Source organism: Propithecus coquereli, unplaced genomic scaffold (genome assembly GCF_000956105.1).
Source record: "Propithecus coquereli isolate 6110/MARCELLA unplaced genomic scaffold, Pcoq_1.0 Scaffold386, whole genome shotgun sequence".
Taxonomy (NCBI): domain Eukaryota; kingdom Metazoa; phylum Chordata; class Mammalia; order Primates; family Indriidae; genus Propithecus; species Propithecus coquereli.
The window spans coordinates 990,498-1,002,127 of NW_012149574.1; the positions used below are offsets into that span (position 1 = coordinate 990,498).

At 33.9% G+C, this 11,630-nt stretch overlaps 1 protein-coding gene across 4 annotated transcripts in view; it reads left to right on the top strand.

Moving 5' to 3' along the window:
* The window catches only part of NAA50 (N(alpha)-acetyltransferase 50, NatE catalytic subunit), a 22,814-nt gene extending 13,938 nt beyond the window's left edge, over window positions 1-8,876 (top strand). Inside the window, exons 2-5 of one of the 4 annotated variants that reach the window (XM_012652255.1) lie at window positions 3,676-3,809; window positions 4,218-4,337; window positions 4,769-4,835; window positions 5,863-8,874. In XM_012652255.1, the coding sequence (XP_012507709.1) occupies window positions 3,676-3,809; window positions 4,218-4,337; window positions 4,769-4,835; window positions 5,863-6,040 (499 nt within the window). In that variant the 3' untranslated portion in view covers window positions 6,041-8,874. Of the gene's footprint in view, window positions 1-3,672; window positions 3,810-4,217; window positions 4,338-4,768; window positions 4,836-5,862 lie in introns of all 4 variants that reach the window. The other 3 variants (XM_012652256.1, XM_012652254.1, XM_012652257.1) reach the window with 3 other exon arrangements.
* The last annotated feature ends 2,754 nt before the right edge of the window (window positions 8,877-11,630 follow it).

Sequence of the window (11,630 nt, forward strand, 5' to 3'; positions counted from 1 at the left end):
CAAGAGATCCTTTTGCCTCAACCTCCCGAGTAGCTGGGTGTACAGGTGCACACGACCATGGCTGGCTGTAGTAGAGACGGGGTCTCGCTCTTGTTCAGGCTGGTCTCAAACTCCTGAGCTCAGGCAAACCTCCAGCCTTGGCCTCCCAGTGTGCTAGGATTACAGATGTGAGCCACCATGCTCACCCAAGCTCTATTCTTAGATTAATTCTCTAGTACAAGCTTTGGACCTTTTTTAACTTAATTTTTTAGTTCTTTTAACTTCTAAAAACTTTTTGGTTGTTTACAATCAAGTCATGTTCTCATGTTCTTGACAATTCTACATATCCCTGTGCTTATGCCTTTAATACTACATGTTTGCTAAACTATATTTACAAGATGATATTACTATGATATATTTAGAATATCCCCATCTTAAAATAATTTGGAGCTAAGTGATCAGGATTAAAGAAGTATTCCATTTCATATCATGTTGATTAGAGTTAAACTATATTTGAACCTGAATTTTTGCTGACAAAGTTACATTTAATGGATACTTTGAAATTATTTCTAGCAAGTTCTCACAGTCTAGCAAGAATCAACTTGATTAATTTCTCAAACAGCTACCAAGCTATTTATATTATCCCAGATCTATTTAAAACACGTATATATGTGCATAGAAAAAATATTGGAAGAGTATATCAACAAAGTTATTTCTGGTTGTTTTTACAGGCTATTTTTACTTCTTAAGCCATTTCTTTGATGTACTTTTTTTAAAAAATCAAGATGTGTTTCTTTTTAGTTAGGTGGGGAAAGATTAAGCCGCCTATTTTCTAATGATTCAATATTGTTTTGTCTATTTAGGCTTGATCCGCCCATCCTAATGGGAACATTTTTTAGTAGTTAATTTGTTAGACTCAGTCTAACACAGTGCACTATAATCACCTTTTTTCTTCCTGTATGAGGTCAAGAGATACCTGGTTATTAACCTTTCAAAAATTGTAAATATGCTTGAAGCCCAGTAATTATCCAGAAATCACTCTTAAAATTTAAAAAATCTCAAATTTTTTCACTTATAATTTAGAAGCTTCACTTCCTGGGTTCTTAAATTACTCTGTATTATTGTTTACAGTTATACTTCATAATGTATTTTTTAAAAAACAGACTAAGATTTTTTTTAAAAAGTGGGATGGAGTAATTTTTAAATGATATGCTCTAAATATAATCAATGTAAATTATACTAGAAGTAAAATAAATTATTGCACCCAATTTTTGTCACTGTGGTAAAGTTAAAGAGCAGTGTGGGTGAGACGTGATCTCTATTTCAGGATTTTAAAGGATCCTGTATTTTACAGGATAACACTATCTGCAGATTTTTTTTAAAAAATGTAGTAGACAGTGGGGAAGTAAACCTACTATGTTTTAGTCAGAAAAAGGTTTTGGGCAAAATGTCATTTACTTCATCCTTAAAGAAGAAAAACCAGGATGTGCTTTAATGAAGAGGGGGAGTTCTGTGAATGAGATGTAACCTACCTAAAGATGACGTAAATCTCACACAGAATTCATTATTGTTGTCAATGCTTGAGGGAAGGCCATATTTACTCAAGTGGCTAGAAATTGGAAGGGACTATAACAAGAAAGTCTTTTTTTTAACTAACATTTTGTATCTTTAATGTGTGTGGCTGCTAGGAAACTGTTCAGATTTTAAGAAAACATACAAGATATGCAAGGATGATTGATTAGTCATAATAAATAATACAAAACAATGTCATAAAAATTAAATAATTGAGACAGGAAAGCTGAAGTTCCAAATGAGTTAAGCCTTTCAAAACTGCCAAATATGACAGGATGGGCGCTTTGCACTATCTTTTGTGTTCTTGGTACAGAGTACTTAAATAGGAGGTAAACTTTCCTCTCAGTGTTTGCTGCTGACTCTTTAGCAAGGAGCATTTTCTCCAAACTGGACATTACAGAGTAATACAGTTTAGAGAATTATAGCATAAAATAAAATAGTACATCATATTTTCCTCTATCCAGATATATCAACTTTGGAAATTTCTTCCATTTTTCATTTTCTTGGGTCATTCTGTTACAATGAGCTGTAATTGTTGCTGTTGTTTTTTAAAAACAGGGTTTTGATTTAATTATCTAAATTTTAACATTTTAGAGAATACTGTTTTAAAAATCACAATTTCTACACATTTTTAAAATAACCTTTCATTTTTCTGTGTCCACAAAAATTGGATCCTTGGTGAAGGGGAAGGCGGAGAGAAAAAAAATTTGAATCTATAAATATAGTTGGAAAGTGGTTTTTTTCCCCAAAAAAACAATGTATTGCATCTTTTGGGGCTAATAAAGTGGATGTCACATGCTTTATTTAACCAGTCCCATATTAATGGATACTTAGATTTATTCTTTTCTTTTTTTGTTATTATGAAAGTGTGGTAATTAACATTATCATTTAATCATTTTTCCAAGAGATTTTCATAACCGAATATGATGCAAATGATTGCTAGAGTGCATTGTTTGCATTTTGCTACTGTTGACTCTAATGCTGATCTGAAACCAGCACTTGAGTGGGTAGGACCTACGTAGTTTTCTGGCATCATAATGTTTAATTTTTGAATTCTTGATTTTTATTTTGATGCGGTGCTCTCTGTTTTTGCCACCCACTTAAACATCTTGTTTTAGAAGGCAAATAATGTATATAATAGGCAACTCTCTATTAATGATAGTGTTGGCAGTAATAGAAAAAATGTAGAATGCTGTCAGGTTTGCCTTATCACATTTGATAAGCCTAATTTAGTTTACAGTAGTGAAATTGACTTGAGCTATTAAGAATTCCTTTTGTTGACATCTCTGCCAGTGTAACAGCTTTGTTATTATGAGTCTGAAACTTTTTAGCTTTAATCTCTTTTCCCATGGGAGCAATTGTTTTGGTTGCATGTGGTTTCCTAGAAATGCTACTGTTGCATTCTTGATTGGTAGTTTTCAAACTGGGATGTTTTTCAATGTGTAGATTCCTTTGTTTCCAGAAATTCTGGTTCTGAAAGTACAGGAGAAGGGTGTGTGTCCAGGCTTGTGAATTTGGAATGCCACATCTGTGACTGATACAGGTGGTTCCTGGACCACTGTTGTCGATGAGTAGGATGCACGTAGTTATTGCATACTTGGATTATTTTCTTAGAATAAATCACTGAATGTAGGATCACTTGGACAAAGGAGGTGTAATTTTTAGGCTTTCAATACATAGTGCTAGATTGTCCTAAAGAGATATTGTATCTATCTACATCCCATCTGCAGGGTGTAAGACTATGCTATCCTCTTGCCAGTGTTAAGTATCATCAGTCTTTTTTCATCAGTAATAATAGGTGGATCTAAATTTTTCTGAATTATAAACTACAAGGAAAATTTTGGCATTTAATTAATGTAGAATATTATTCTGGCCTTAGTATTTGTTGTATGCTGTTATTTGTCCCTAAATGTGTACAATTGTATGAAAACTATGAATAGAATTTGGATTAAATGGCTGGCGGGACTTGCTTATAAATGGTAATCTTCATAGGAATATAATGTCACTATGAAAGGGTTGGGTTTATCAGTCATGTAAAACAGACTTGGTATCCTTTTGATATGTTCATCTTAGCAAGTTAAGCTAATTATATTTTATTGAGTACATTTTGGTTTGTTCCAGTAGCCGGATCGAGCTGGGAGATGTAACACCACACAATATTAAACAGTTGAAGAGATTGAACCAGGTCATCTTTCCAGTCAGCTACAATGACAAGTTCTACAAGGATGTGCTGGAGGTTGGCGAATTAGCAAAACTTGGTGTGTTTTTTTCTCTCTTCATTTGTTTGTGTTCTTGAACCTTTGTTTTTAATATTAGAGCAGAAAGAGTTAACTGATTTAGTCTCCATATTTTACAAGTGAGGAAATGGAGGTGGTCTGTGTTCTAAGAAAAATGTCAGAGAAGTCAAAATAAAATATTTGAATTTTAAAAGGAAATGCTAAGTGTTCTTTATTATTTAGGGTATGCCTGTGTATTTTCACTTATTTAGCTTTCTTCTAGAGGAGGCTTAAACTTCCCTAAAACAGTGTATGATTTTTGATATTCACAAAGGAGCTGATAAAATTTAATATTGATAGCAACAGTGTAGTCCTTTAGAAGGGAAGAATATTAAATAAAATGTGTTATTCTGTCTGTTGAATGCTATATCTTTATATTTTCCATGGCAGCCTATTTCAATGATATTGCTGTAGGTGCGGTGTGCTGTAGGGTGGATCATTCACAGAACCAGAAGAGACTTTACATCATGACGCTAGGATGTCTGGCACCTTACCGAAGGCTAGGAATAGGTAAGATTATTTGTAATTGTTTTACTTCTTGAAAAAAGCATAAATACATTGTTAATGTATCTAATCTAGTAGGTCTGTTGCTTTCTTTTTTTGGAATACTGGGAAAGGGTTACTGACTATATAAAATAAGGTGAAAAATAATTAGTGTTCATTTATTAACATAATTGAGTTGGAAGCCTTACATAGATTTGTTATTCACATCCCCTTTTGCTTTTTCTGTATTTCTTATACTTAGAAGTGCTTGTATAAAAAGGTTAATTTTCTGATAACAGTTTTAAACATATGTAGTTATTGTAGAGAGAGAACAAAATTTTGGAAAATAAGGATGTCTATTGTATACCTTATAAATTCTATTAGGACACAGTAGCTAAGATAGCAGATGGATAGACGTGTAATTTATGAAATTCCTTATTTGTTTATCTTATTAATAGGAACTAAAATGTTAAATCATGTCTTAAACATCTGTGAAAAAGATGGCACTTTTGACAACATCTATCTGTAAGTAAAATGATATTTAATGTTCTTATCTAAAGAGTTTAATTAACAGTAGAAATCTTTACTGGAAACTTTAAAATCTGGTCATTTATTTCACCGTGTCTTTGGAAACACCATGGAAGTAGTTGTTATAAAGTATAGGTAGTTTGTTTTGTTTGTTTTAATAATAGATAAGGAAGCTGAGATAAAACACACAGCTTTATTATGTTGGGATGGGAGCTCTAAAGTCATAGGGATGAAACCAGGATCAAAACCCAGGTCTTCAGAATTCAAGACCATTAATACCATTAATATTAATTTTCTTATGCCATGCTGTTTGTACTTTGTGTATTTTGTTTGAGGCTATCAATGACATGCTCATTTGCAGTAGAGTATAATAATTAAAATCAGAGATTACCTAGGCGAGATTATACTTGAATCTCAAGAGGCTGTAGATTAAGAGCCACAACTAAGATCACAGCCATATTATTTGATAATTCATTTTGGCAGTGGGAGAGATTAAATTGTGCAGTGTTATTTTGGGGAGTAATTGAGAAAGCTCAAATTTTTTATTTTCAAAATATACCTTGTTTTTCATCAATCAAGAGAAGGATATGTTCAGGTTTTGAAACTCTAGTTTTTTATTTTTCATCATTTTTTTCTGTATGTTTATATGGCCTTTGAGTCATTTCTGTGGTTATTTATCCATTATTTTTATTTACAGGAGTCTTTTCTTCCCTTACAATCAAAAATATGATAGGTAGAGTACTTTGTCCTTTGTTTCCTTTGAGAATAAACACTGTTACTGAGCTTCCTATTCTTAGCAGCTGTCTTGCAAATGTAAGAATTAGGTTAGAAGTGTTAAAATTGTCATGAAAAGGTTTTCAGGAAACAAGTACCTGATCTTTGTTGATTATTGGTAATTGTGAAGAGAATATAACAAATGTCTGCAATATTCTAGTTCCAACTAATTTGGAACTATGTGTAGAGAACACTTAAAAGATGATGAAACCTTAATTTTAATTTTTTTTCTGATACTTTTATATCTCAGGCATGTCCAGATCAGCAATGAGTCAGCAATTGACTTCTACAGGAAGTTTGGCTTTGAGATTATTGAGACAAAGAAGAACTACTATAAGAGGATAGAGCCTGCAGATGCTCATGTGCTGCAGAAAAACCTCAAAGTCCCTTCTGGTCAGAATGCAGACGTACAAAAGACAGACAACTGAACAAATAACAAATGAACTTTCTTGCACTTGCTTGTCGCCAAATAAAAGAGAGGCCCATTGATTTTTTTCCCCCATCTTTCTTTTAAAGCTTTTTATTCTCCTAGTTCTTGTTTTTCCTTCTTTTCTTTTCTTTTTCTCCAAAAGTTTAAAACATTCAAGGACTTTAAAAAATAATCATGCTTGGATTGTTTTAGTTCTCTTATTTTTGTGAGGTGGTTCGATTGAAGGAAGGAGAAGGTAGAGCTGTTTGATTTGATGGTTAAGATATATGGTCCCAAAAAGTTGGTTGTCAAATAATTTCAAATTTTTTAGCTTTTTTTTTTTTTTGATGTCCTGCTTTCACATTGAAGGGCAGAGCCTACAAAATATTGTATATTTCAAAAGGCAAAAAGAAGCAGCAGCAATATCTTGTTCTCTAATTAATAGACAAGTTTTGTGTGTTTGTGGTACTTTGGATTTTTTAAGATTTTTGTGGGATACAAATCCCTAGACATTGCCTTCACTCCACCTTTAGTCCTTCTGAGCACTCTCTCAGAAGTTGGACCATTGTTATCCTTGTAAGAAATACTAAGCTTATTTTGATTTTTTTTTTAAGCAATTATTTCTTCTCTTCTTGCTGGTGGGTGGGGCAGTTTGGGTAGGTAGTGTTATACTTTGGTCTAAGTATTTGAGTTAAACTACTTTTTTGCTAATGAGTGGGCTGGTTGTTAGCAGGTTTATTTTTCCTGCTGTTGATTGTTACTAGTGGCATTAACTTTTAGAAAGTGTGGGCTGGTGAGATTAATTTTTTTTAATATCCCAGCTAGAGATATGGCCTTTAACTGACATAAAGAAGTTTTTTGTGATTTAATTTTTTTTCTACTGTCATTTTTCTTCAGTAAACCCAACAATAGTTAGTCTAACCTTAAAAATGGAGTTGATGTCCTTATAGGTCACTACCCCTAAATAAACCTAAAACAGTTGTTTTCTCTTGGACATATTAAAAAATACCTGCAAGGAAGCTTAGATGGACTTGTGGCACAATAAATGCATTAAATGTCAACTAATGCAGGCTGTTAAAAGTGTGGCCACTGAGTGTTTGGTTTTATAGGAAAGCATATCTAGACAGTATTTTTGAGAATAACGTAGCTAATTGCTTATCTGTTGGAGAACATCCCAGATTTGTTTACACTGTGTGCCTACAATATTGAGTTTAAGGATTTGGGGTAAGGGGAATTGTTAAACATACTGCTTCTATTCTTGGAAAAGTAGAAGTATAAAGTGTTAATAATGCAGATGTCACTGTGACCTCCTATACTGACAGTACTGATATATGCCAAGATCATTTTCTGGCACATAGGGATTAGCTTTGACAGGTTGCTAACTTTTTGTAAGATGGGAAACATCTGAAATATTCATGTTTTCTTCCCGTAGTCCCATCTCCAATATTTAGAAATTTTTAGATTACCAGTACTGATGGCCCAAGAAATATCTCAATTACACTTTAAAACAATGCATGGGCTTGAGTTTTCTGTCATTAGACTTTAAAAGAAAGTTTGATTCATAATATTTATCCTCTTATGTAAAATTTTGGTGTAAAAGTCTCATCTCCAAATATGTTAAATGACAGAATTATTTTATAAAATGTTTATGCACACTTTATAACCTTAAGTTTTTATTTGAGAATGTGAAAGTACAAAGTACATAGACTTAAGCAGTCTTGAGTGCCAAGAATAACACAGAAGAAGAAGATAGTTGATATAGGGTTCTAATCTTAAAATGGTAAAAATGTAGACAGACCATGCTGGTGTTTTGGGTATCAGTTTCTTAAACAGTCCAAATCTAAGCTTAGAAGAAAAGTTTAGTGTTGAGCACCTTTACCTTCATAGATAAGCTTCAGCTTGCTCTTGCCAAGAGAATAGTGCTTGAGTTACAGAAGGCGTAATTAGTTTGAAGAATTCAGCCTTTTTGTAAACTTTCAAGATATCAAAATAGATTTTGATATATAAATGAGTTTTCTGAGATGACACTGCCTCAATTTCTATAACCATTTCACCTGGACTATCTAATCAGTCCTATGAATGTATCCCTAAGTGTGGTTATTAAAAACCGAATAGCTGCCTCATGACAATTTAAATACATGTTATTTAAGGAAGAAAAAATATTAAATTTTGAATTGAGTGTGTAGGCTCCCTATGATTATAGAGTTTTGTTTTCCACACTAGTCAATGACTTAATATAAATTGTAAATGTTTGTAAAGGGTCGATTGTCCTACATCAAACTTGTATTAAATGATTCCATCCACTTAGGAGGAGGAAGATTTGGAAGAGGTAGAAGCTGGGCACTAGTTCATACGCCTGTGAGTCAGTAAAGACTGAAGTAATGTCCCATCTGTAGTTGGTTATTTTGATAAAAGTGTCTTTGAGGTAAAACAGTTCTATTAACTGGAAGATCACAGGATATTTCCATCATATTTTTCAGTACAAATAGATTTATTGTGGGGCAAATAGGTTAAAATTATACTGTATGGTAATTGCATTTAGGTTCTAAAGAAAAGAATCTGTAGAGAAATCTATGCAATATATAGTTTGTCCAGATTAGTTTTCATTTGGGGAATGAAGTTCTGCAGTATCTCCAAAGCAGTTTATTCATCAATTGAAAGTCCTCCAAAAAGAGAACTATTGGGAAACCATGGTGTGTGGTGGTGGAAAAGAAAAGCTCCCTCAGTTTTTTGGAGGGAATAACTTTAAAAATACTTAAATGGCTGAGTTTACTTGGTGCAGTTAAGAATTAAACTTGTCAATTTTAACATTGCTGTTACATCTGAAATAAATTTATGTGATGTTCTGGTAGTGATCTGTGATGTCTATAAATGTCAAAGAAAACTCTTGCTTTGTGTTGAATTCTGCAGTCAGTGACTGTATGTAGACATTGTGTACTGTTGCCCATACTGCTTTTATTTACTTTCACATTTCTTTAAGATCTAATTTAAAACTCATTAAAACAGTCCAGATGTAATCAAAGCATCCTAATTCAGACCTTTTGGAACTTGATGGATACACTGCCCAATATCTGCAGTCTATTCCCAATGAGAGAGAGAATAAGATCTAAGGAATTGTCCTGCTGCTGTATTTTGAATGTAATTGTTAAAAATACTTGACACTTTAGGCCATGAACTGATTACTGATGTGTATTGGCTGCAGATAAGATATGTTCAATATTCTTTTTTTTTTGTAGTGAGGATGGAATTTAGTAGTTGAGTGAGTTGGGAATTGGTTTTTAAGTTTTTTCCTAATTATTAGACAAACATGAATTTAAAATTTTGTCTTTAACAAAATTCACTCAATACTTAATATCTCTGTTCAAAACTGTTGAAATTAGAGTTTTGCTTTTCCCATTCAACAAACAATGGGCGATTTTTGCCCAGTGTATCTTAGTTATGACTAAGCTGTTGGACCTCAGTTCCTCACTATGTGGGTATCCTCATAGGGCTGCCTGACTGACAGTTGGCACCTGGCTTCCCCCAGAGCGGGTGATCCAAGAGTGTGAGCAAAAGCCATACCTTTTTTTTTTTTTTTTTTGACTTAGCCTCAGATGACATTACTTCTGCCATATTCTGTTGGTCACACAGAGCAACCATTGGACCAGCGTGGTACGATGTGGGAGAGGACTACACAAGGATATGAATACTGGGAAGGTGGGGATCATTGTACCTTCTCGGGGACTGGCTATCATACTGCTTGGAGAAAATGCTGAGGTTTATTGGCTACCGAGGCAGGGTAGTTGGTAAGGGTATGTTTTACTTGTTTCTGAAGGGATTATTTTCCTAAATGAGGGTTAGAAATCACTGTACTTTACAATCATTCAGAATATAAAAAATAGAGAGTGGGCCTAAAAGTTGATGGGTTTTTGGTGGTGGGGAGGCACTAATCTATCTCTCAGATTGATGCTTTTCTAGCCAAGTGATCCGAATATTTATGGAAAGTTAGATATTGCAGTCACAAGTAGGAACAGTAAGACTATGGAAATTTTTCAGGAAATATTTTCTATTGCAGAGGGTCCTGAATTGGACCTCCTTTGCAAGGCTGAACAGGAACTTAGTCCTAGTTTATGATACAGCCAAGTAACATCCATATGGAAAAAAGGGCTTGAGTCAAATTTTTAAATGTAGGTGTAGTTAACTTGGTAGAACATCGAGGAATGTGAAGTCAGGGAACAGTCTGTTACTGGGGCAGGAATTCAACACTTTCAATTCTCCAAAATTTAAAACACTTGATTTCTTGGGTAAAAATTGTTTATCAAGAATCAGTGTGGCTCATTTCATGTAATCCTAGCACTCTGGGAGGCTGAGGTGGGAGGATTGCTTGAGGCCAGAAGTTAAAGACCAGTCTGAGCAAAAGTGAGACCCCTGTCTCTACTCAAAATAGAAAAATTAGCCAGACATGGTAGCATGCACCTGTAGTCCGAGCTACCGGGGAGGCTGAGGCAGAAGGGTCGCTTGAGTCCAGGAGTTGAAGGTTGCAGTGAGCTATGATGATGCCACTGCACTCTAGCCTGGGCAACAGAGTGAGAACCTGTTTCCAAAGGAAAAAGTGGTAAGAACAAGAATGTTATGAAACTGCTTTGAAGGTGCTATAACAAAGCCCTCGTCTTACTAAGAGCACTGGGTTTTGCTTATACGTATTTCAAGTTGTGTATTAGCATTTCACCTACATAACCAATTATACATACAATGCTTGGTAGTTTTATTACACTTTAGGGTAGGAGTAGAATTGCTAGTAACAAATAGAATTTAAGATTGCTCAAATCTTTATAGAGGACTTTTAATATTACCAAATGGTTTCTCAAAGTGAGCTAATTAGATGAGTTCAAGTTTGGTCAAAGAAAAAACTTAGGTATACTGTTAAAAACTACAGCCATTTAACATGTGCTTTAATTTATACTACTTAGATCCTTTATGAGCTCAGATATCTTGAGGACAGCAAATAAAACATTAAAACATGAAATTAAGCTATGTGACAAATTAGTTTCAGTAAATCAGGAATATCTAATTCAAAGTTCACAAACTCCAAAATACTCCATCCAATTAAGTATATTCCCAAATGTTGGATTCAAGCTTTCATCACAAATTAATATAAAAAGGTGATAATTCTTCAAGATTTAAACTGTAAGCTTTGTAAGTAGCAACTGCTTCATTTAACTCCCTGCTCCCATTTCTGGACCAGACCCTGTCTCAAAACAAAACAAAACAAAAACACCAACAAAACAACAGACTAACTCAACTCTGATAGAGATCATAGCAGACAAAAGAGGAGTGACCTTCCACACATTTTGACCTTTTGCATCAGGATCCAAAGAGTAAATTCATTGTTCTGATCAACACAAAATTCTTCCCCAATTGATTGACACTAGGAATGAGCTATTAGGGATTTGAATCAATTCATTTATTTTACATATAAGCAAATCTATATGACCTTTGTTCACACTTATCTTGCTCACGCTTTGTCTTATTTACCTTGTTATAGTTAAAGCAATATTAACTCCTGTAAGGGTATCCTCCACAACTGCTCAGTACCTACTGGCTTCCCATTTTCTGGCCAAACCCTTCTT